Here is a 26,503-nt window from a genome sequence, read left to right as displayed (position 1 = left end):
AAGGTTTTGATCTTGGGGAAGACAAACAAATCTTGCTCTTTGAAGAGGCCTGTGGGTTGGAGGGAGGAGGCAGGTCTGTACGTGTCTCTACGTGTCTATCAGTAGCTAAGATGTAGGGCCTAGGGGAACAGAGTCTTCAGGAACATGGGGAGGGAAGCAGGTGCTTACTGAGAATCAGAAAGAGATCCTTGATGGGAGGAACTCTTGGGAGGAGCCTCAGAGGATGCTACAACGCCATTTTGAAAATAATCCGGGAGAGTAGCTGTCATTGTTGCTATCAGAGCAGCTGTATTTACTGAACATTTACTAAGTTCCAGACACCGTGATAACACTTCACAGGGCTTAACTTCATGCTCATTTGACAGGTAAGGAAAAGGGGACTTAGAGAAGTTAAGAAGTCTAAAACACATCAGAATCCAGATTAAAACCCAGGCTTTTGTATGTACAAAGCTGCCACCCTTTTCCCCACAGCAGAAGCAAGTGTGTCACCCAGTAGGGTCTGCAGGGTCTGAGCAGAGGGCAGGAAAACACAAGGACGGCTTTGCACACACATTTGGAGAAGGTCTCCAGAGAGGCGGCTGCAGCCAGGTCACAGAGAGCCAGGCTGTGTCCTTATCAATAACAATGGAGAATGGGGCTCAACATCACAGGACCTGGGCTACAGGATAGCAGGTGGGATGGAGAAGGCTGAGAGGGTGGGAGAGGCTGCAGCAGGCCAAGGAGAGAGGGTGGTGGCTGGCAAGTACCTACCCAGGTGTTAGGCAAATATGGTTAAGCACATGTGAGGAAGGAGGGTGCACAGGTGGGTGAGTGAGGCCTTCCTGCTAGGAGGTAAAGGGGAGCCAGGTTGGCAGGAGAAGGGGCAGGAGAGGGGGTTAGGACAGATCAAGCCATCTACCTCAGCAAGATGGCTCTGGTGAACAAGAAGCCTGTATTCCACCACAGGGGTCAGGGAAGCCCACAGGCCTAGCATTCCCAAGGAACTCAATGAACCTTTGTTAAAAGCCCAGGTGGTGATGCACGTTTGTAATCCTAGCATTTGGGGGAGGGCTGAGACAGGAGGATCATGCTTCTCAGACAGCCTCAGCTACATAGTGAGGGCCCTTTGCAACTCAGTGAGAACCCCATTTCAAAATAAAGAATAAAAAAAATAGGGCTGGGGGTGTAGCTCAGAGGTAGAATGCCCCTGGGTTTCATCCCCAGTACTGGAAAAAAAAAATTAAATGAGTTACTTTAAGACCCTGGCCTCTGGTCTCTCAACCCAGGTCTGGCTTTGTCTTCTGGCAATGTGGAAGGATCGCTGTCATTACAACTAGACACACGCCCCCCACCCACCCGGTCTCTAGCCCTCTCCATCTAAATGGGGTATTCTGGGCCTGGGCAGCAGTATTCCCACAGAGCCCTTCCTGAGCCCCCTTGTCCTCTACATGTCTTTACAACAAAGACATTCCTATGTGGCCTCCCAGCTGGCCTCATACTTCTCCCCCACCCCTATTTCAGAGCAGAGAAGATGCTGCCAAAGGGCCGGAGCTTCTGTCTTGGCCAGAGATGCCCTGCTTCCCAGCAGGGCAGAGAGCCAGCACCTCTCATCCCAAACTCTCCGGCTCCCTCTACATGAGGCTCCTTCTACATGACTTCACAGACCTGCCACTTGACAGCCCTGGGTCTGGTCCTCTTCCAAGGCTCCCTTCAAAGACTCTCCCAGCACAGTGTGAGTCCTGGAAGATCAGACCACGGAGACCCTTGTGCAGAGGGGCAAGAGAAGAAACCCTGATCTCAGCCTTAAGAACACTGCCCGCCCTGCTGGACGAAAGAGAGCTTTCTCCAGAGTAGCCAGGGCCCAGCTCCTTTTCTGCTGGGCTCAGCTGCAACTCTGTTACAAAATAATTAGTATAATTTGGTATGTGGAGAGAAAAGGATCTCTTTCAAGACTGTATAATTCACAGAAATGAAGAGGGAAACTGGCTGGGAATCAGGACTCTAAAGCCCCTATTGACATTGGAAGTCTAAAAGATCAGAGGCATTTTTAGATTCCACCAGGAGTACCCGCTTACATCCAAGGAGACCATGTGGAATGAAGGCATTTGTCTCTGGGAAGCCCAGCAGCTGGGGCAGAAATGGAACCAGACCTACCCACTCCAGGTCGCTGCTGCTAGGGGCTGGAACTTTCCTGGCTTTCTCCAAGGCACACCAGTAGGAACAGAGAAGCGCATCCCAGGACTGTCTGGTGCTATCTGCCACCCAGATGGCAGCCAAACAGGTCCAAAAGGGCTGAAGGATGGGGAGCGTGCCTGCAATTTACAGTGGATCTAAGTGGACTGGCTCCCCTGAGCTCTCAAGGAACTCTCGGGGCCTAAAGAACTGCTTGCTCCCTCTTCTCCCTCTCTGTCACACCCTCCAGCTTCTCCTTCCAAGATAATGTAATGGAGCTGGCTTCCAATCCCTGCCTACTAAAGGACTCCCACATTGGAAGGGGCATCCCAATCCCCAAAAGATAAATGGTAGCAGAGAAGAAGGTTAAGCCAAGTGAAATCCAAAATCCTGGCTGAGAAGTCAGAAAGTCTCTGCTGCTACTGGCTATGTGATCCCTGAGCCTCAGTTCACCTACATTTGGACTAGGTGCTCCCACAGGCTCCTTTGGTTCTGAGAAATATAAGATTCTGAGATCAGGGACTGGGTCTCCCTCTTTACTGCCATGTCCCCAGAAATTAACACATACTAGATACTTGATCTATCCAATGGTTGAATGAATCAGGTTCTCCATGGGTCCAAAGATCTAATGGAAGACAGGCGGGAAATTCCTCCCTCAGGCACATGAAATCTTATGAGCAGAGATGCCACAGGTCTGGGAAGAGCCTGGATAATCTAGGAGCCCTTTGCAAACCCACTTCCTCCCCTCGATGTTCAGATCCAGCTGGACAAGCCAAGCAAGAAGCAGGAAAATGTAAATGGAAAGAGAGTGGCCTGAACCCCAGTCAGAGCCAACCAACCTAACTTCCACTTTCCTGGCTTCTCTCCCTCTTCTGTCTGACTCCCCCCCCTTCTTCCGGTCCACCCCGCCCTGCCCTTCCCCCTAGCCCTCCAGCACAGCGGCCTCCCCTCCTCCACAGCGCCTGCTCCAGTCAGGAAGGCGCCTGAAGCCTGGGCTTTCTCCGGGTTGGGAAGAGATTGAAATTCTGGTCTGCGCCAGCTTCTACATCTAGCCCCTAGGAGAGAGGGTCTGGAAATGCTTTCCCTCCTAGGGAGATGCTAGGGTTCCCTTCTGGGCTTCCTGAGCTTCTGTGTGTCCTGGTGCACAACCTTGGGCACGGTTCCAGGGCTGGGGGAGGTGGGTAGACATCCTGTCCTCTCTCCCTCACCTCACCCTGGCCTGAGACTGGTTCTGAAATCAGGCTGTGTCTGTGTGCCTGCATGCATTGGGGAAGAAAGGCTGTGTAATCCTGGCGTGTGTGTGCACATAAGGTGCAAGCAGGGTACAGATGAACTGCCACAGGCGTGTATGCACATGTGTTGCATGTGTGTTTGAGGGCGTGGCTAGAGGGCCTGTGGAGTGTGTGTGAGGGTGTGATGGTGTTGTATGGCATGTGTGTGCATGCGCCTGTGGTGCTCTTGCTCCATAGTGGGAGGGGGCGGTTTTGCTAGCCAGGGTCTCCTTCCACGGAAGCCAAGGATAACCAGTCTCTAGGCAACCATGTTGGGGGGAGGGGAGGCAATATGGAGGTGAGGAATGGGCAGGAAAAGGAGAGGGCTGAGAACCTCAGGAGTTACCATGGCAACTGCCAGGCACGTCACATGCAAAAGGCCAAGTTGCCAAACAGATAGACATATCCACATATCCAGGCCAGGAGGCCAGCCAGCCCGAGTGGGGCTGTTCCAGCCAAGCTGCTTCATCCTCCTAAGAGCTGGAGCCCCAGGCTGCCCATCCAACTCTACCTGCCAGCCCAGGGAGACACAAAGCTGGGATCTGCCTGCTGCCCTGCTGGGGCAAGGCTGGATGGGAATTTGGGCCTCTTATTAAGAAAACAGGACTGGAGAGAAAACCCGGCCGGGGGTGGGGGCGCATGTGGGCATTCTTATGAATTTCCACATCCTGGAGCCCCAACACCTTTCCACAGCCCCCATTGCCAAGCCCACACCCCCAGGCCCTCCCACTGCCCAGCCCGCACCCCCAGGCCCCCCTCACTGCCCAGCCCACACCCCCCAGGCCCCCCACTGCCCAGCCCACACCCCCCAGGCCCCCTCACTGCCCAGCCCACACCCCTAGGCCCAAGCACCAGATCCACCAGTTCCATCTTGCAGTGCTGCCTGGGTGGGCCTCACGTTCCCAAGCTCCTTAACAAAGGAAAACCCCGGGAATAAGGGTGGGAGCGGCCCTTTCTCTTCTCCCGAGAATCCTGGCCCTCTGCTCCAGCGGCCAGCATCGCCCCCTGCACGCTTGGGCTCTCAGTCTTCCGACGCCCCCAACCTTGTTTACATCCCCGAAGCCCTTCCCGCTGCTCGGACGCACACACCCACTAAGGCGAACAGACCCCCGGCTCCTGGCTCAGTCCCCACCCGAGCCTCTTCCCTCTGGGAGGGCCAAGCAACTTTGCCCACCTGCGCAGCAGCTCACCTGCACGGCGGTGGTCCAGCGGATCCCAGGAGGACGGCGAGTCCCGAGCAGCCGGAGTGGCGGGCGGGCGGGGCGGTGGGCGCGGCCTGGCGGCTCTGCCCCCAGCTAGAGTCGCGCGGGCTCCGGGCGGGGCGCGCTGGGGGAGCGTCCTGGCCCCGACCCTCTCTCCCGCCAGCCGGAGGCTCTGGGGAGGGCGGGGAGCGCAGAGAAGCAACAGGAGCCGCCGCCCAGCCGAGCGAGCGCGCGGGCGCCTTCCAGTCAGCTGTTGCTTCTCGGGCTTTCTCGCGGTGGGGGCGGGAAGGGAGCCAGACAAATAACAGCGACAGAGCTGGTGTCTCTCTGAAATAGTAAACTCAAGGGGCCCCAGCCTCAGAGAAAATAACCTAGCATCAGGCTCAGCAGCCCACGTTAATTGGGCGCCTTGGCAATTACCCGAGATAGGCTCACCCAGAGCTTGAATGGCTGCGTCGCAGGCGCGGGAGCCTCTCAAGCGGGCCGGCACTTCTAGCTAGAGCTAGGTGAGGCCCTCACCTGAACCATATTTGCTGTTTAGAACCCCTTTTCAAGACCCCCCCGACCCTGCCTGGAGGCAATACTCATTGCCCCTCCCCAGCCCAGTGCCCAAGAGTTCAAATGCAGGATGATCCTGTTGAATTGAAGACTTGCTACCTAGCCCCGCACAGCACTACCTGGGACCCAGCTCTGAGCACCTCTGGAGGCTCAATTTCCTCACATGGGAAAACAGTGATTCTAATATTCACCCTCAGGAGAGAAAAGGCCCTGTCTCAGGCCAGGGCTCAGTAAATGGCTCTTAGGATTGGAAGCAGAGCTTGTGGGAAGGGGTAGAGGCAGAAGCCATAGAAAGAAACACGAGGGTGACCACCGGGTTGGTACCCAGGAAGCCCAGCCCAGAGGGAGGCTGCCTCCCAAGTCACCATCTGTGGTGTATGCTAGGGTGCTGTGAGGTTGCTGAGAGAGGCTGGGATTGTCCAAGTCCAGGCAGGGCCTTCTCCCAGTCCTGAACTCTAGAATGATGGGTTCTGCTAGCAAGACACTCAGCTCTGCCCCTAACACCTTCAGCCCTGGGCCTCCTTAAAGGAGATAGTCTAGAAAATCCCAAAGCTACTTCGAGCTCTGGCCCCAGATTGAATTATTTTAATATATGGTCAGGTCTCCCAACACCACAGCAGGAAGCACAGATGAAATCAAGAGGGTTGGGAGCCCGCAGAGAAACTAGGTGGTGAGAAAGTACTGGGCGAGCCCTATTCAGGGACCCTGGGCGACAGCCCGGCCCCTCGAGCATGAGACCATGTACTGAATGACCCCACTTTGCCCAGCCCCAGGTCCTCTGGGTTCCGGTGATAGCTAAAGCTCTGTCACCAAAGCTCAACTTTGCCAACTATGTGACTTTGGACAGACTGCTCAACCCTGCTGGCCCTGTCCTTTAGACTACAACTGAGGGCTTTGTTACAATTGCCCTTTACCCTTTCTTCTTGTTCTGGGCAGGAGAGATGGAGCTGCATCACTTCTTGACCCACTTCCTTGGACAAGTAGATCTGCCCCTCCGGACGCCTTGGATTCTTCCATCTCGCTATTGCTTTGTACAGCCGCTGCTGATGAGGTCACAAGTCCAAGCTATGCAAGCGTATTTGGGAAAGCAAAGGCCAATGGGTTAGAATGCCAAAGCGGAGCCACCTGTTGGTTCAGCCCCTTTCCTGGGCCCTGGGCACCAGCAGGAGCTGACTCTTCACAAGGAACGGCTGTGCCCTGATGCCTGGATGGTGCTTCTTCACGTCCCAGCCACGTGGGCTGCGGGAAGAACTGGGCTGGCACAGTGACTAAACGACACACACGCATGTTCTAGGGGAACACGAGTCTCCCTGAAAGGGGAGAAGCTTAAGAGGCCACTAGCTGCTCTATTCTTCAACCCATTTATGGAGGGGAGGAGCAGCTTCACTGAGCTCTGGGTCAAACCATAGAAATGCACTGTGGAAAGAAAAGACGTGGTCTCTTAAGCTGCTAGGCGAGATCAGTATTTATCAAGTGGTCCTGTGAGTGAGTGTGTGGTTAATATGTGGTTCAGAGTCCGAAGACGTGGCATTAGAGGAGCATCCTGGAGGTAGGAGGTGTTAAAGAGATGAGGTGACAGAGCCTGGAAGTAGGGTGCCAGATAGGATGGGAAATGAGTTTGACACTGGAACAGAAGTGCCATGTGCCCAGGCCCCTGAGGCAGGAGGAGCACAGTGTGAAAGGACCCCCTCACCCCTCACCTTCAGTATAGTCCTTAAGCAGAGGAAGCAAGATGGAGACAGACACCAGGCTGGGCTCTTATCCTCAGGGCAATGGCTAAAGGCATCAAGGGAACCCTTGAGAGCAAGGCTGGGGAGAGGCAGGCTGGGGGGACCCTGCAGTCCCAGAGCTGTGGGGACAACACTGACAACAGGAACCTGAGAAATAGACCTGGACCCTAACTGAAGAAGCCTGCTCCAGAAGCCCAGGGAGAGAGAGAGAGGAGAGAGAGAGAGAGAGAGAGAGATAGAGAGAGAGAGAGAGAAAGAGAAAGAGCTGGGCATGGCTGCTTGGCCACAATGGAAGCATAGAGCAGAAGCCATGCCCTCTGGCCCCCAGGACAGGAGCCATGGGAAGGACAGACTGGGCCCTGCTGGCGACTGCATAAGGACTGCTACATGCTTAAAAGCTCACACTGCTGAGCTCATAGCTCAGCAGCAAAACCCCCACATGTGTAACATTTGCCCCAGCCACTCTCACTGTAGCAGAAATAGCCCTCCCACAGCCCGTGCCCAGCTTGCTGCCTGGATGGGGGCTCCTAGCAGGTAACTCTTCAAGGTAGATCAGGGCTGCTTTTTCCTGGGGGTCAGGCTGCAGAATGAGAGCCAATTCTGTTCACTAACTGCTACTTCCTACCCATCCACACAGACTTGGCTGTCTAGGCTTGAATGCATAGCCTCCACCTGTGCTTCAGCCTAAGATACAGAAGCTTCCTGCTCCCCGGCTGGAAAAGCTCTGCTCACATCCAAATCAGTCCTGGATCCAGACCCTCCCCTCCATCCCTGGCCTCAAACTCCTCCACTTCCCCTTCAGGCAGCTATGTGGGGCCTTCGGTCCTCTTATGCAGGTCCTAGATAGTCAAATCCACAACTTAGGTTTTGTGGCTCACTGAGGCTCAATAACCCCCCCCCCCTAGTGCCCAACCTGCTCCTCTTTCCTGGGGACATAGACCAGGGATCCCAGGGACTCAGCACGTGTGGAGGTTTCAGCCTGTGGCTAATTGACGCTGTTGCTTTTGGACCTGTGGCCCCTGGTGGTCCACCATAAGGGTGGAGAATAGCTCACCTGGGCAACCAGGTAGCAGAAGAGAGGAGGAGGAAGAGGCTGGGGTCCCACTCTCCTTCCCAGGGCAGGCCCCTGAGATCTGAGATCCTCCACTAGGCCCCATATCTCCATCACTTCTCAGTAGCACCACAGGCTGGGGACCAAGCCTTTATACCACAGGGACCTGGGGGATACTCCAGACCAAACCATAGCACCATGCCTTCAGGCACTTCCTCCCATGTCTGCCTTGACTTCATAAATAGCACTACCCCAACCTAGTTCCTCACCCAGAAAAGCACATGCCACCCTCAGGCCTCTCCCACTTTCTCTGTGGGCTATTTACTCCACTGCCCCATTTCAGGTCAGGCCTCCATGATACCAGCCTCCTGCTTCTGGATCTGCCTCAGTTCCCCCCACCTCCACTTCTATCAACTCCTGTTTGGTAGAGCTGTTTCCCACAGCACAGGTATGGTTTGAGCCTCCCATGGCCCTCCATTTCCTGCAAGTTTAAAGTCCAAGTTCTTATCGTGACACTGGTTTTTATAACACGACGCCCACCTGCCTTTCCTGCCTCATCTCCTGACCCAGTCTGTGCCCCACTTCCCCTTCATCACCTCAGTCACCCCTATCCTGATAAATCCTGAGGCCCCACCTAGTGCTGGGGAATCAGCAAGCCCAAGAAGGCCACACAGAATTGTGCAGACACACAGCCTGCTTTCCTGCCTAAAACATTTGCTCATTTTATTTTCTCAGCTCGAAACAGCCTCTCCCTTCTTCTCTATTTAGAAGATTCCTACCTACCCTAAATAGATGAATTCAAATATTACAGTATTGAAATTAAAACTGCCTTGTCCTGCTGTCATTAATGGCATTGTGTCCTCATGGCTCTTTAGCCATACATATCATGATCTGGCTTTCACTCTGCTTGGTGAGTATCTGCTGCCCTAATAGAATGGGAACTCTGGTCAGACCCAGTATGTCGCTGCAGAGTGACTTCCTTATAACTTCTTGAACCTAAGAGAACTGTAGCTCTTGACTCTTGCTCCAGCCAACCTCCCACAGCCACTTCAGACATCATCCTGCTTTCTCTCTCTCTCTCTAGCCAGCAACCTCCTAGCTTATCCAAAGGTCATAACCAAAAGCCATCAGGGTCTTCAGGACTGGCTCTCTAGGCACTGGCACAGTGGACCTGGGCTATACCTGTGAAATGTGCCGGCTCTAGGTGAAGGGACACGGTGGTTGGTGGGGTAAGGCCACTGGCAGAGGATAAATGAGTAGCAAGCCTCATGGGCTCCGATCATTCTAGGAGCAGGTAAAGGCCTGCTCTTGGGTGGGGAGTCCTGGAACCTTGTAGGCCAGATGCCTACAGAGGAAGAGCAGGCAACATGGACATTGTCACTGGGGGTGAAAGCAGGGCCTCTCTAATTACAGACGGGGCTGTAGAAATGGAGACAGACGCTGCTGCTTCCCTAGCCACATCCTCTCCCTTCCTACCAGAACTTTTTCTAACTGAACATCAATGTACTCAAACAACCCACTTTCCCAGACTCCTTTGCAACTCAGGGTGTCCATATGACTCACTTCTAGCCAAGGAGACAAGAGCAGCAAAACTATACTGAGTAAAATACAGTATGTGCTTGCTGCTGGTCCTTTCCTCTCCTCCTCCTCCTTCTGCTTCCCCTCTCCCTCCTTTTTCATCAGAAACATGCCTGAAGGCGATACAGTCATCTTGCAAACATGAGGAAAAGAAACCACTCTCTGGGGTTGGCAGGGCAGGAATCTGGAAAGAGCCATCAAGAACATGTCATGGCTCTGTTCTAGACTCCTTGTTATGTGACGAAATTCAACTCCCAGTACATAAAGCCTGGCTTTCTGTTCCATGCAGCCAAGGAATCCTGCCAGATAGAAGTGAATGGAATAGCAGTCCCTCATCATGAGAAAGCAGAAAAGCTTCTCCACGGCAAGACCTCTACCTATCACTTAGAGCCCTATTAGCACACACCTGATACACACTAGCTTACCAGCATCTCCTTTCTTGGAGTGGATCCTACTTAGCCCCTTTTTTAAACTCCTATATCAGGGAATCAATTTGGGGGAAGGAGAGAAAATGCCATCAGAATGGGAGAAGTCTAAAAACCTTTCCACAGGAAATCTAAAACATACAAGAAAACAGCATTTTTCAACCCATGTCAAAGCACAGATGAGTTTTTTTTTTTTTTTTCCATACTAGGAATGGAACCCAGGGGTATTCTACCTCTGAGCTACACCCCCAGCCCCTACTTTTTATTCTTTATTTTTTAAACAGGGTCTCAGTAAGTTGCAGAAGGCCTCACTAAGTAGCTGAGTTTGGCTTGGAACCTGCAATCCTCCTTTCTCATCCTCCCAAGTACTGGGATTATAAACATGTGAAACCAGCCCCAGGCGAGATTTGTTTTATTTTTGTTTTTATTATTATTATTATTATTATTATTATTATTATTTGCGGGTCTGAAGATGGAACCCAAGGGCATTCAACCTCCGAGCTATACCCCCTGCCCTATTTTTTATTCTTTATTTTGAAACAGGGTCTCACTGAGTTGCAGAGGACCTCACTAAGTAGCTGAGGCTGTCTGTGAACCGTGATCCTCCAGTCTCAGCCTCCCAAATGCTGGGATTACAAGCGTGTGCCACCACACCCGGCTTCTTCTTCTTCTTCTTCTTCTTCTTATTCTTATTCTTATTCTTATTCTTATTCTTATTCTTATTCTTATTATTAATTATTACAGTACTGGGGATGGAATCCAGGGGCATTCTACCTCTGAGCTACACCCCCAGCCCTAATTTTTTATTCTTTATTTTTGAAACAGGGGTTCACTAAGTAATTGAGGCCATCTGCAAACCAAGATCCTGTTGTCTCTGCCTCCAGAATGCTGGGATAACAGGCATGCACCACCACTCCTGGCTTGTTTTATTTTTAAATTAAAAAAAAAAAAAACACCCCTGATCTCATTGGTCTGGAGAACTAACTGCTGCCTGATTAACCTAAACTTGTAAGTGTGAAGTGTCACCTGGAGGTGCAGGTCTCTAATTTGAATCTGCTTCTCCAGAGCACTGGTTATCCAAGGGAGATCACAGGAATGCAGGGCCGCTTCTCCCCCTAAGCTTTTCCACTTTGCAAATACTCGCCCATTTGTCTTTTCCTGCTGAATGCAAATGTGAGTAACACTGAGCAAAGTGGCTCTGTGGAGATAATGACGTTGGAAATTCAAGACATAATGGCTCCAGAGACAAGACCAGAATGCTTCGTGTTTCTGCTTTTCTTTTCAGAGAAGCTGATGGCCTTAGTAAAAGCAGGTGTCCCAACTCCCCACCCCTCCCCGAGGGCCTGGTGCCAGCATTCTGCGGAGAGACACCTGTTTTTCATATGCTCCCTTCCAACCCACTGGATGCAGGCTCTGAACAAAGGCTCTAGTAGAGTTCTTGAGCCAGAAAGAATTGTAGGCCTCCAGCAGGCATCTCCATTCAGTCTGTAGCACAACTTTGCAACTAGACACTAGTCACCAGTTTGTGTTGGGCAAGGAAAATGGATATGAATCCACCTATTCTAGTTTGCATCTCCAGCTTCTACCACCAACCCAAAATCTGGGCTGTAGTTTAGGAAAATTATAAATATTATTTGGGGCTGGTAGACCATTGAACTCTGCTGTAAGGAAGCCACATGGGGCCTGCATACTACCTTCTGTGAGAGCAGAGAGGACCTTCCTATATGCTATCTCAGTGTCTGTAGACAGACCTGCATTCCTTCCCAAGAGAGACCAGCAGTGGCCAGAGGCTTCTGAGCAGGGGCTGTGCCTGGATTGTTTGGGGGAAGGGGACCACCACGTCTGATGACACTAGATACCCAAGAGGGACCCTTTGGCCACAGAAGCATGGCCTCTCCTGTCTTTATGGACAGACGCTGGGCCCTCCAGTGATTCCATTACCTTTTATGATTCTGTGGGTGTGATTGCTTCTCAGACCAAAGACGTGCTTTGGTTTTTACCACTTAAAGCATTATCTCTATCGATTTTCATTTTTCAGGCCTTGTAAGGACCTTAGATGTGGCCGAGGGGAGGTGATGGGTAAAAAACACTCACCTTTCTGGCTAATCACTTGCATTAAACATTTATCTAGCCCTGGAACACACGTCCTTCCCAGCACATTGTCAACAAGAGAATCCACAGCCATCTTCCTGAGTTTAACTCTGAATCAAAGAAAAGAAAGCAATGACTCAGCCCAGGGACTCGACTAAGTTGTTGCTCTTAGATGAATGGGACTTGAGTACAGGAGAGAGGTCTGGTTTATATCCCTTCTCTCCTCCTTTGCCAGTGTCATTGGTATATAATGATTAGCTGCTGAATGCAAAAATAGGAATGATATTGACCCAGAAAACCAAAACATACCAACCATTCTGCCTCTGTCTAAATTGGGAGGCCCTTGGAGGTTGTGTTGTGCATGGTAGGAAGCAAGGATGCAAATCTAGTCCGTGGGATGCGACTTACAGACCTCCAGCATATCAGGCTCACCCACAGTGTTCTTTTAGAACCGTGGTAAATTGGCCCAGCTTAGGCCTTGGTTACAACTCTCACCCTTCCTGCTGATCTGCAACGAGAGGGCCATTCCTCCCACTGAGAGGTGGGGTCTGTCTTCTCCCCTCAACCTTGCTGGCTCACTGCCTTATTTCAGGCAATAAAAAGAGGTAGAACTATCACTGTATAACTTTCTGGACTGGGCTGAAAGAAATCTACAGCTTCTGCCTTCCGTGTTGGAGTGCTGCCACTTAGAAGAGAGCCATCTCCAAAGAGGTGAGATTGCATGACCCTGCTGGAGAGAGACCTGAAGTCAGGCAGGGCCTTCCTATCTCATTCTGTCTCCTACAAAGACAGCACATAGAGTGACCTTGCCTGGGAACCACTCAGGGGGCCTTGCCCGAATTCCTAATCCACAGATCATGTGCAAATGACACGGCCATTGCTTTAGAAGTGACCTTAGGGAGCGTTTTGTTTCACAGAACAGATGACTGACACAAAGCATAGGACCCTTCCTAAGACCCAGAGATCAAGTTCTCCAGCGACCAGACCAGGGTGTGTGGATTTCACAGGCCCTCCCTGGGCTGCTTCACACCTGACCCACAGGCAAACCCACAGGGCCAAAGTGAGCCTGAGCTGAAGCAACCCGGCCAGGGACACATGGTCAGAGAGATTGGCAGCTTCTCCAGGGTAGCCTCAGAAGGCACAGCGATGTCTGCATGTACAACCCAGAACTAGACACGAGGAGGAGAGGTAAAGGAAACTGGGGAATGTTGGACATCTTACAAAACATTTTACAAATTGGGGACCCGGGACCCAGACAGGGTAGTGACTTGCTCAGAGTCACTTATTAATGGCTGAGTGGGGACAGAGCCCGGTTCCCTAAGTACTGGTGCAGCCCTCCTGCCCTTGCCTTATCCATCTCTTTTTGGATCTTTGAGTCCTAAGATCAAGGAAACACACCCTTTCCTAAATACATGAAAAATGCTTAAAAATACTAGCTAAGCTGTGGACTGGGAGAGCTGAAAACCAATGTCCCAGTTGGGGTGACCTTACAAAACGCACCCAAGGCACGAGAAAAAATGGAATGGGGTGTGGTATAACTAATCAAGGCTTCTTCTGGAAAGTGTGAGAAGGAGGAGAAGGACGGAGGTTTGGGCCGGGGCCAAGCATTCTGAGGCATAGAGATAAGAGCCAGATGTGTGGGAAGGATTTCTTGGCAGGTTCAGAAAGTCCCGGGGAAGGAACAGGACTTTGCATGTTTCCTTCTGGGTCCCTTTGTTTTATTTGGTCCCCCACTTGCCACCAAGGGCAGAGAGGACTGGCTGATGCCAGTGGAGGGTCCACGACACAGGCCTCCCAAACCTACTCAGGCCCTGAGACTCAAGAACAGTGTCAGTAAGCTGGACATGGAGGAACACACTTATGATCCCAGCACTTGGGAAGCTGAAACAGGAGAATCATAGATTCACAGCCAGCCTCAATATAGTAAGGTCTTCTGCAACTTAGTGAGACCCTGTTTCAAAATTAAAAAAAAAAAAAAAATAGGGCTGGGACTCTACTCTGCCTTTCTCTCCCAAGTCCAGACCTCTCTATTACCAGAGTTTCTTTTTAGTGTTCCATTCCCCTGCAGAGAGCTGGACAGGTAAAAGCTATCTGAATGCTCCCAGCCCTTTGTGGAGGACTAAGAGGAGATGAGGGCTTTTGCCTGTATGAGGAGGTGTCAAGGTCTTAGGAGATCCAGTAGGAAGTACTCTCCCTGTGATTGGAACGGGAAATGTAAACCAGGCTGGTAAATTTCTTTTTTGGCAAAAAATTCTTGCTCAACAGAGAGATCAAAAATACCATCTAGCCGGGTGTGGTGGCGCACGCTTGTAATCCCAGTACTTGAGAGGCTGAGACAGGAGGATAGCATAGGTTCGAAGCCAGCCTCAGCGACTTAGTGAGACCCTGTTTCCAAATAAAATATAGGTCTGGGAGTGTAGACTAGAGGTAGAAAGCCTCTGGGTTCCATCCCCAATGCCACACACACACGTACACACACACACACACACACACACACACACACACACCCCCATCTACCCTTTCTATGCCAAAGAACAAAGTACTTTTGGAAGGGTTAGGAGAGTAGCAGATTGAGCCCACATAATCCCTCATGAGCATCTATTAATTGTGTTTGATCTTAAGCAAATTCTTTCACTTCTCTGAGCCTCCATTTCCTCATCTGTTAGAATAGTGTTAATGACATATCTCACTTATTCCCCAGGCTAATTGTGAAAATTGATTAATACATAAAAAATAGCTACCGCAGTGTCTGACAAAGTCACTGCCCAATCAGTATTCGCTTCTTGACTTTCTCTACTAACTAATCCCACTTTGATCTGCCCCAAGGTCGAGCTTCGTCATTTACCAACACCTATGATGTACCTACTATGAGCCAGGCTCACAGTAGGCATAGCACATGCCATACCACACAAAACAACCTGGCAGGCTGGGCGCCACTTATCACTACCTATTTTGGTCGGCTTTTTTTTTGTCTCTATGACCAAAATACCTGACAGAAACAACTCAGGGGAGGAAAGGTTTATTTGGCTCACAGTTTCAGAGTTCAGTCCATGGTTGGTGGCTCCAAGGCAGAAACATCATGGTAGCAGGACATGGCGGAGGCAGCTGGAAGCAGAGAGAGGAATAGGAAGTGGCCAAGGACAGATAAGGTCCCCAGGGCCACACCCCCAGTGACTACCTCCTCCAGTCACACCCCACCTACCCAAGTTACTGCCCAATAAATCCATTCAAATTATTAATCCATCAGTGGATTTATCCACTGATGAGATGGAGCCCTGATTCAATTATTTCACCTCTGAATATTGTTGGATTACCAACACATAAGCTTTTTTGTGGAACAGGCCATAGCCAACCATCATACCATCTTACCTTTGATTCTCTTACCATTAGGATGTAATTCATGGTGGATGCAGGGATGCTGGTGACAGCAGGATCTGTCGTATCAGAGGAATATACAACCATCTTAAAACCTGTGTAGATGCCAGTGTGGCTTGTAATCCCAGTACTTGGGAGGCTGAGATAGGAGAATCATAGATTTATGGCCACCCTCAGCAACTTAGTAAGGCTATCTGCAACTTAGTGAGACCCTATTTCAAAATAAAGGAAAAAAATTAAAAAGAAAATAGTATAGATTGCCTGGAAACTAAGTGATTTACCACTGACCTCATGTCTGGGGGTCCCTGACCAACCCAATTTGGAGTGGAACAAGAGAACCAAAGTTAATTCTCTGGTGGGGATGTTCTTCAAGGATTTAATGCAAACATAGCAGCCAACTTTCATTGAGCAGTAACCATGTGCCTGGCACAAAGCTTGTCAGTCCACATTCATCAGCTCAGTTAGTTTATTCCACAGCTCTGTCACATGGACCCCATTGTCATCCCCATTTCATAGTCTAGGAGACGGAGCCTGATGCAACTTGCCCATAGCCACTCAGCATTGCTAGAACCTAGGTGATGAGCAGGTACTTGCTTGAAGTCTTGTTTGAGGAAGTGTGACCTTGGTTCAGGGCCTGGCATTTTGTGCTCCTGGCCCATTCCCCCCATGAGGAGATCCTGCTCCATAGAGGCCCCACCACACATGGTCCCTTGACATGAGGACACTCTCCCCCAACTAACAAGCATCTCCAACTGAGCCTGGTGTGGAGTTGTCTGTCATGGGCCACCTATTCCTGTCCCCTCGTCTCTGTACACCCAGAGCCATTAGCCAGGGGTGAGCAGAGTTGTTTCTTCTGTCCCAGTAGTTTGATTAAGGATAGAGCAGGAAGGTATTTTTCTGCTCCCAACAGGCCTTCTCTCTTGCTTCCCAATGTGACCCTCCTGCTTCCTGCACTATCAGGTTAGGTTTCTACCTGTGATAAAAGGAGTGTGCCCAAGACTGCTCTACTAGGGACCAGTGAGGAAGAGGGACCCAGCTGGCTGGGGACAGAACTGCCTACCACCCTTATCATCATCATTTCATATTTGCTAAGTGCCCCAGAGTGCCTGCCCTGGACTAAGAAGTGCTCTGAGAGTACAAGGTCAAGGGAGAGAGTTGCTTCCAGCAGCAAGGATGCTCAGATGTAAATCTCCACCTGCAGGTCAAATGTCCCCACACATCTCCACACCAGGGCATTTGAACAAATATGTCCTCTAGGCTGGGGTTCTTACACTTGAACATGCCTTCCCATCACTAGGAGGGCTTGATAAGGCACAGATCACTGGGTCTGCCCCAAGTAGAGGCTGATGCTCCTATCAGGGTACTGCACTTTGAAAGTCAGTGCAGTACCAGCTGCCAATGGCAGTTAGATGTTCACAAATACACTCAAATGTGTGTACAAGTCCAGAGGTATGTGGTCAGATGCAAGGTTTCTGCTCGCCTCGTCTGCATCCTAGGGTGCGTGTGTTCACCTGGCTTTTGGGACACCAACCTCTGTAGTATTCTTTGCATTTGTCAAGCCACACCTTCCTCCCTCCAGGGGAAAAGTATGAGAGATTAGCAAACTAAGGTAGGAAGACAGGACCACTCCTGTACAGAGACAGCAATGGAGTTTCTGGCAAGAAGGTCCCCACAGAGTGCAGCCCACCTACGTATTGAGGGCCTCAGCCCTGCTTCCCCAAACCTGGAGAGAATTACTGAAGTGTTTCTAATTAGAATTGTAGCACTCACCTGGGACACATTATTAAGCCCAGGAATTTAAGAATGTGCAAATTCCCAATCACTCTTCCTTCTCCCACCTGCTGGGCTCTTCATTAAACTGCAATTAGATTAGCATCCCTCTTCTTCAAGGACCTGGCACAACAGCATAAAGATGACTAGCCTTAGACCTCTTCAGATGGTAGATTGTTAGCTTCTCCCCAAAGGGCAGGAAGGGAGGGTAAAGGTGTGTTTCCAATAGAATGTCCAGGAAGCACCTACTCAAAATCACTGCCTGCAGATTTCCCCTTTCTGTCTTATGTGGTCTAATAATGATCTGAGGACCCCTCAGGGGCCAGAGACATTTTTAGGGGATCGACAGGGGCAACATTATCTTCCTACTCAGAGCGTGATGTTATCTGCCTTTCTTACTGTGTTGGCATTTGTACAAAAGCGATGACGAGTGACACTGCTGCTCCTCAGCATGACTCAGGCCGCGGCACCAACTGTGCTGCCATCTTTATACCCTTCACCTCCTCACACTTGCCAGTGCCACTGAGAACATCCTGACAAAGTAGTAAAATTATAAAACTATCATCTCTTAGCCTGTGGTAAGCATCTTTTTAACATTTGGTGTGCCAAAATAGAAAGTCTGCACAAAGCACTTCTGCAGCATACCAAAGTTACTATTTGTCTCAATGTGTTTTTGAGCTGCATGCTGAACTAGCCACTTTTTTTCACACAATGTCTTTTTGACTTAAATGAAGGTTGACAAACTATAATTATTTAGACTTGATTGTTGGGAATCAGTTGCTCAGAAATGAACAAAATAAGCTTGTCACCTCAAGGAAAAGAGCTGACAATATTTGTTCCTAATGATAGAAATTAAGTGTTCAATTGAAAATTAGAATTTTAGCGAAAATATAGCTTGACAGCTTTCTAATCTTTAGAGACTTTTATGATAAGATCAGTAGTGACATTGATACACGTAATTTTTCACATTGTATAGTAAGATGGGTCAACATTGGAAGACATTCCGAATTCAGATATCTGATGATTTCCAAATGACTAATGAACGATGCTATAAAACTAGGCTGGGGTAAAATACCCACTCAGAGTGCAACATAGAGGAAAAGATTTTAACTTAACCCACTAGGAAAAGTTCACTGGTATGGTTTAGACTCCACATTGTCAAGCTTGAGTATAGTATCAATGAAAAGCATCCACAATTATTTCAAAAGACTACTAACTACACTTCTACTTCCCAGCTCTTTATCTTTGTGAGACCAAGTTTTCTTCATATATTAGAACCAAAAAACATCACAATAGATTGGATACGGAAGCAAGTATGAGAATCTAGTTATCTTTTATTAGGCCATACATTAAAGAGATTTGAAAAAAATGTCGAACAATCCCGGGTGTGGTGTTGCACACTTGTATTCCTGGCACTTGGGAGGCTGAGACAGGAGGATCACACATTCGCAGCCAGCCTTGGCAACTTGAGGTCCTCCACATCTTAGTGAGACCCTGTTTCAAAAAAAAAAAATATGGTTGGGGGTATAGTTCAGAGGTGGAATACTTCTGGGTACACACACATACAGAGTTACAATACTCTTCTTGTCATTTTTTGAAATATAATTATTTTAATAAAAATGTTATGTTAGCATGAAAATTACTTTGCTATAAGTCAAACAAACTATGTATAGTATTTGTATGCTGAAAAACCACAGACTCTAGATAGAATAAATCAAAGAAGATCTAAAAAATGTAGCAACATACCATGTTATTAGATTGGAAGATTGGAAGAGTCAATATCACTAACAGGTTAATTCTTGCCAAATAAATTTATAGATTCAACACAATCCCAATCAAAATTCTTATATTATTCTTTATAAACAAACTGTTTCTAAAATTTATATGAAAATGTAAAGGCATTGGAATAGTCAAAAAAATTTTGAACAAGATAAATATGAAGAATCCACCCTGTACAGTTCTAAGTTATCTACAAGACTATAGTAATTAGCACAGAAAGAATAAAACATCTATATCAATGGACCAGAATGAAGAGGCCAGACATATACCCACACAAATATGTTCAATTGATTTTTTTTTTTACAAAATGTGAATGTAATTGGATGGAAAAAGTACAATCTGTTCCACAAATGGTGATATAACAATGGGAAATCTATTTTAAAATAAGTAAAAATTTAAAACTCAATCTATTCCTTAACAGAATCCAAAAATTAACTCAAACTGGATGGGGGGTGGCACACACTTGTAATCCTAGTACTTGAGAGGCTGACACAGGAGAATAACAGGTTCAAAGTCAGTCTTAGCAACTTGGCAAGGCTCTCAGCAACCTAGTGAGACTCTGTTTCCAAATAGGAAATAAAATTGGGCTGGGCATGTAGCTTGGAGGTAGAATGCCTCTAGGTTCAATCTTCAGTGCAAAAAAAAGCTCAAACTGGATCGTGAGACCAATTTTAAAAGATACAGCAATAACATTCTTAAGAGAAAATCTTGCCGGGCGTGGTGGCGCATGCTTGTAATCCCCGCGCTTGGGAGGCGGAGACAGGAGGATCGCGCAGGTTCGAAGCCAGCCGTGCTGGCATAAGAGACCCTGTTTCAAAAAAAAAAAAAAAAAAAAAAAAAAAAAAAAAATATATATATATATATATATATATATATATATATATATATATATATATAAAATAGGTCTGGGAGTGTAGCCCGGAGGAAGAGGGGCTTCCAGGAACCCTAGTACCACCAAAAAAAAAAAAGAGAAAATCTTTATTACCTTGGATTTGGCAGATTTCTTAGCTGTAATACTAAAAGCACAGCTGAAAAGAAAAAAAATAAGTTGGAATTTTCAAAATTACATTTTCTTGTTCTTAAAGTATACAAGCAAGAGAATAAAAAGACAAGCCACACAGGAAGAAAATATTTGCAAATCACATATCCAGCAAACACTTGTATTGTGAATATTTAAATAACTTTCAAAATTTAAGAGCAAGAAACAACCCATCAAAAATGGCAAAATACTTAAACAAATACTCACCAAAGAGTATTCTTTTACAGTATACAGGTGGCAAATAAACACATAGTAGGGTTCTCAACATCATTAGTCATCAGGGAAATGCAAATTAAAACCACAATGAGATACCATTATACATCTATTAGAATAACTACAATATAAAATACTGGCAATACAAAGCACTGACGATGTGGAGCAGCTGGAACTCCTCTAGTGCAAATATCAATGAAAAACAGCACAGCCACTCTGAAGACAGCTTGCAAGGGTCTTACGAAGTTAAAGCCACAATTGCAGATGACCCAACAATACTACCTATAGTGATTTATCCTCAAGGAATACAAATGTGCATTCTCGTGAAAACCTGTACACAACCATTGAAATCTATACTCACCTTGATTTCTGTTATGATCAAATCAGGAAGAAATGGTTTTGACCACAAAGAGAATTTACAAGATGCTGTGTGATATTCTTAAGAGAGATCAGCCTGAACTGTCTGCTGGAAAGGATGCTCTGAGGGTGCAGAGAGGGGGAAGCCTGAGTCTGCCCAGGAAGGTGGGCTTTCTAAGCCTGAGAGTGCAGACAGCATATCTTTGGAGACTTCTCCCTTTACCTGTCTACCCCTTGTGGGGGACTGCAGAGCTTTCCACTCTGGAAAACAGTGAGCAGGCTCTCCTGAGGAAGACTGTGAAGAATGCAGGCTGTAACAGGTCAAAGTCAGGTTAATCTGATTTTGAAAAGAGAGGTGACTGAGGAGAGCAGCAGACAGTCGCAAGGGGAGCTGGGAGAGCTCCATGTGGTGAACAGTGTGGCACTTTCATTTAGGAAGGAATAGTCAACAAATGAAGGCTGTGGAAGTTTCTTACAAAGAGTTACAGTAAGATGAGGCCTCAATAGCATCTGCCATGTATGACAACACAAAGGTTCACTGGCTAATGGGGTGGGAGCCTGACAGTTGTGGTTTAAAAACTCATAGGAAAAATCAGGAATAAGCGAGGATGCCCACTATCACCACTCCTTTTCAATATAGTCCTCGAGACTCATGCCGCAGCAATAAGACAAGAGAAGGAAATCAAAGGAATTCAAATAGGAAGAGAGGAATTTAAACTATCCTTATTTGCAGATGACACGATCCTTTATCTAGAAGACCCAAAGAATTCAATTCAGCAAAGTTTCAGGATACAAACTCAATCTAAAGAAATTAGTTGCTTTTCTATATTGCCAACAATGAATCCACAATGAAAGAAATAAAAAATTATTCCATTCACTCTAACCTCAAAATCAATAAAATACCTAGGAATAAACTAACCAAAGATGTAAAAGACCTCTACAATGAAAACTATAAAACATTAAAGAAAGAAATTGAGGAAGACCTTGGAAGATGGAAAGATCTCTCTTGCTCATGGATAAGCAAAATAAATATAATCAAAATGGCCATTCTGCCAAACGTGATCTACAGATTCAATGCAAATCCTATCAAAATACCAATGACATTCTTCATAGACCTAGAAAAATCAGTCATGAATTTTATATGGAGAAAGAAAAGACCCAGAATAGCCAAAGCAATTCTCAACAATAAGAACCATGCAGGAGGCATCACAATCCCTGACTTCAAATTATACTAAAGATCAATAGTAGTTAAAAAACAGCATGGTATTGGCACAACAACAAGCATGCTGACCAGTGGAACAGAATAGAAGATACAAAAACAAACCCAAACACCTATAGTCAATTAATCTTTGACAAAGGGGCCAAATTCATACACTGGAGAAAAGACAGCCTTTTCTTTTCTTTGGTGGTACTGGGGTTCCTGGAAACCCTTCTACCTCCAGGCTATACTCCCAGACCTATTTTATATATATTTTTTGTTTGGAAACAGAGTCTCTTAAGCCAGTGAGGCTGGCTCCGAACCAGCGTGATCCTCCTGTCTCTGCCTCCCAAGCGCGGGGATTACAAGCGTGCGCCACCACGCCCGGCAAAAGACAGCCTTTTCAACAAATGGTGCTAGGAGAACTGGCTATCTATTTGTAGAAAGATGGAACTAAATCCTTACTCTCATCATGCACAGGAATCAACTTGAGATGGATCAAAGATTTAGAAATTAGACTGAGAGTGTGAAGTAATTAGAGGAGGTCATAGGCTCAACACTCCTACATATAGGCACAGGCAGTAATTGTCTCAACAAGACCTCCAAAGCACAGGGAATTAAAGCAAGAATTAACAAGTAGGATGGCATCAAACTAAAAAGTTTCTGCTCATCAAAGGAAACCATCAAGAACCTAAAGAGAAAGCCTACAGAATGGGAGAAGATCTTTACCAGCCACCACTCCGATAGAGGGCTAATATCCAGAATATACAAAGAGCTCAAAAGACTCTACAGTAGCAAACCAAATAACCCAATCAAGAAATGGGCAGCTGAATTGAATAGACACTTCACAAAAGAAGAGATACAAATGGCCAATAGATACATGAAAAGATGTTCAACATCATTAGCCATCAGGGAGATGCAAATCAAAACTCTGATAGATTCCATCTAACCCCAGAGTGGCAAGCATAAAGAAATCAAATAACAACAAATGATGGCGAGAATGTGGGGAAAGAGGAACTCTTTTACACTGTTGGTGGGAGTGCAGAGTAGTTCAGCTGCTATGGAGATCAGTGTGGAGATTCCTTAGAAAACTGGGAATGTATCCACCATATGATCCAGGTCTACCATTCCTGGGTATTTGTCCAAAGAGGTTGATATCAGAGAACTACAGTGACATATGCACACCTATGTTCATAGCAACACAATTTGTAATAGCCAAAATATGGAACCAACCTAGGTCTCCATCAACAGATGAATGGATTGTAAAATTATGGTAAATAAACAATGGAATTCTACTCAGCAATAAAGAAGAACAAAATCATGTAATTAGCAAGAAGATGGAAAGACCTGAAGAACATTATGTTAAGTGAGATCAGCCAAGCACAGAAAGAGAAGAGACATATGTTTTCTCTAATATGTCCAAACTAGGGAGTAATAGGAATACCAGAGGAACTCCAGATAATGGAGGGGAACCTCAGCAAAGCTAGAATGGAAGGATAGGAGAGGAAGAAGGCTGAGGTTGATTAATGGAGGAGCTACATTAGAATATGTGTAAAAGAATGGATGTAGCATGGTCAACCTAGACACTCAGTGTTGGAAAGGGAGGACGTGGGGGGAGAGAGGGCACCAAGCACAGGCTGAATGTATGCTATTTTTAATATGATCCACAATAAAAAAAAAAAACTCATGTGAGCCAAGATGAGGATGTGTGCCCCTCACAGCTCTGAACTGCCCACTGCCATTGGCTGAGCAGACAGAGGCCACTGGGGCAGGGCACTGACTTCTAGAAGAGAACTTTCCCAGGGACAGGCAGCTGCCCGGACCCCACTGGTGACACGAGAGAGCAGGGTGAGTTCAGCTCCTTGCCTTGGAGAAGCCACCAGTTGGAATGGCTCTAGATCAGCCCATTGCTAAAAGACTAAGAGGAAAGTTTATCAGAGCAATGGTAAACTTCCTAGGACCTGAAGACTGACCCACTTTTTCCTCTCTTTATCTCATTCATTTGGTGAAGAGATGCTGTGTGAAGAAACTAACTCTTTTGCTGCAAACCCAACATCTGTTTCAAGGTTGCAACATTCTGATCACCTTTCCCTGCATGTTTATACATATTATTCCATTTAATTTCGCAACATGTGGAATAGATAAACCTCTTTTACATATGAAGAAACAAAGAGGTAGACTTGCCCAAGATCACATAGCTAAGTTAAACGTAATCTCCAGATCACATAGCTGAGTGAGTTGTAGAGCTAGAATTTGTACCCCCAGGTGCTTCAGTTCCAGCTCCTGCACCCTTGCCACCATAATAGCACAAGTGGGTAGAATTATTCAAAGCAGATTTCCCGCTCTTTCCTTGTTTGAGAGATGAAGAACCTCTTTTGAAACTCAGGGCTTGGATAGAGATGCCATTATCCTGTGTCTACAGCCCATGTCCTGCTAGAAGGAGATGATCTGTAGGACCCTGAACAGGTTCTGACCCACCTGTCCAGGAGGTCTCACCTAGCAAAGCCTCTTCCCCATGTGGTCCAGGGTTTCTTACCTCTAGAGCATGATCGTTCACTGTTAGACCACAATAGTGCTTACTTCCTGGGTTGGGTGGCAGGAAGTTGGGAGCAGTACAGAGGAGGTAGGAAATGAATGGCATGTGCCTTTCAGAGCCACCCACTCATACTGAGGAGACAGGAAGGTATCCTGAGCAGAAAGAAGATTGTCATGGCTGGGGAGGGCCTTCCAGAAACTGTCCACAGGAGATGTGGGGGGAGGGGCTCCTCCTACTCAGGCCCTTGTCTTAGACCCTGCGTAGTCTAAGCCGCTGGTTAATGACACTCTGAGGGTGTTCCCTGTTTTTCTGGGGGGTTGCCTTCCACTCCCCTTCTGACAGATATGCCGAACCAGATGGTAGAGCCCATGGGGTTACAGCTAGGACCCTGCCTAACCCTGGAAAGAGGCAGTATGCAGGGTTCAGGGGTGCAGCTTTTACAATCAGACTGCCTGGATTCAAAGTTCCATGCTGCCACTTGGCAGCTGTGTAGTTAGTGGAGGTTTATTTTCATCTCTCTCTCGGCCTTCATTTCCTTGTCGGTACATTAGGGATGATGACAAGGCCTCCTTCGCAGGGTTACTGTACGTATGGAGATAACACATACCAGGTGCCTGAACACACCCAAAGCTCAGCAAATGCTGGTTGCTATATTATCACCATCCTGTCATCGTTAAGATGAGCTGCTTGCCACATACATCTCCCAATGGCATCAGGACAATAGCTAAGCAATTCGGGAAAACAATGGCCCTTGGGATCTAAGCAAACCCAGAGGCAGCAGAATTACCAGCCAGGTTGGACTTGGGTCCTCCAAAATCATCATCTGTCTCACTCCAACAAGTCACTGGACCCTCCTCCTCTTGCCCTGGTAAATCCAGCAGTCAATGAAGTCAAAGAGACTTTGGCTGGTACCTGGAGATGCCTGGGATCTGGGGACGTGAGATGGTGCCACTATACCCCGTCCCCATTTGGATCTCTGGGCCCACTTGGGAAGCCTCCCTACGCCAATCTCATGAATTGTGTAATCTGTATAGATGTTCTGTTGTTGAAGGAGGACAGGAGCAAAAGGTGCTGCCCCAAAGACCAGGTTGGGAAGGAGAATTCCTTTATCTCCACTGGTGGGGCCCAGAGGACTAAAAAGTTCCAAGTCTGAGCCCCAAATGGCATCAGCACACAGATCATATAGCCTCAGGGCGATGGGGCAGGTTTTGATTGGCTCCACAGGTGCGGAAGCTTTGGTTGGGTTTCGGTTTCTTTTCCGGAGCCTGATTTCCTCTAACCACTCCCACCTGGCGGGTACTCAGCTTAGGCCCATCCAGGTGGTAGGCGCAGGGAAGCACCATTTTAGGATCTTGCCTCACTGAGCCAAAGGAATGTGTTTTTATTTTCCTACCTAGAGCCTGCTTTCTTTTTGCTTCTGCCTCATTACCTTGCCACACGCACACACCCGCCAATCAATCTATGCCCTAGAAAGCCTGAGAAATACAGGAAAGGGTCTAGTCTCTATGGAGAAAGGAACAGAAATGGCCTGCACCTTCACTCTCTGCCCCAGGCCACATGTCCTCCAAAATAAGTGCTCCTTCTCAGCCGAGGACTGCATTTTCCTGTCTCATCTCATCTAAGGCACCAAGTGTCATGCCTGCATCTCTATATGATGTGCATGGAAAGGACATGTGTCATTTTTGGGCCAGAGCTTTTAAGAAATAGTTGTAACTTCTTCATATTTTGCTTCTGGTTAGAAGTGGACAATAATGGAGACGAGCAAGCCGCAAGACTGAAAGACAGAAGTCCTTGGAAAACCATGTGGAAGAGAGTTTCCTGCTGCTAAGCACACCTTTGCTATGCAATTTGGGGATGGAAACTGTGGGGCCTACTGGGGTAGATGAGTATCACCACGCCACCACCCCACCTTCCCTGTACCTTCTTGCACAGATGAAATGAAAAAAGAATTGGAGGAAAGATTTGCTCTGACATTGATTTGAGAGACTAAAGCCAAGAAAATGGAAGCATCTGACAGGCAGACATGTGGGCGCAGAGCTGAGTTCATGTTTGTGGTGGCACTGAGTGCTGGGTTCTGGCTCCATCAGGAGGGCCATAGTTATTAAGGCCCACATGTTAAGTACAGGATAAGTAAGAGAAAAAGCGAAGAGTTAGATTTTTCAGAGAGGCTAATGGACCA

General features: G+C 47.7%; 1 protein-coding gene across 1 annotated transcript in view; it reads right to left on the bottom strand.

Moving 5' to 3' along the window:
* The window catches only part of TMPRSS13 (transmembrane serine protease 13), a gene marked incomplete at both ends in the record, with an annotated part of 63,881 nt that overhangs the window by 10,902 nt on the left and 26,476 nt on the right, over window positions 1-26,503 (bottom strand). Inside the window, 2 exons of the mRNA XM_080717788.1 lie at window positions 2,134-2,234; window positions 4,613-4,796. Coding sequence (XP_080573914.1) covers window positions 2,134-2,234; window positions 4,613-4,796 — 285 coding nt within the window. The remainder of the gene's footprint in view (window positions 1-2,133; window positions 2,235-4,612; window positions 4,797-26,503) is intronic.

Source organism: Muscardinus avellanarius (assembly GCF_963383645.1).
Source record: "Muscardinus avellanarius genome assembly, chromosome: 1".
Classification (NCBI taxonomy): Eukaryota; Metazoa; Chordata; class Mammalia; order Rodentia; family Gliridae; genus Muscardinus; species Muscardinus avellanarius.
This window is presented reverse-complemented; position numbering and strand designations above follow the sequence as displayed.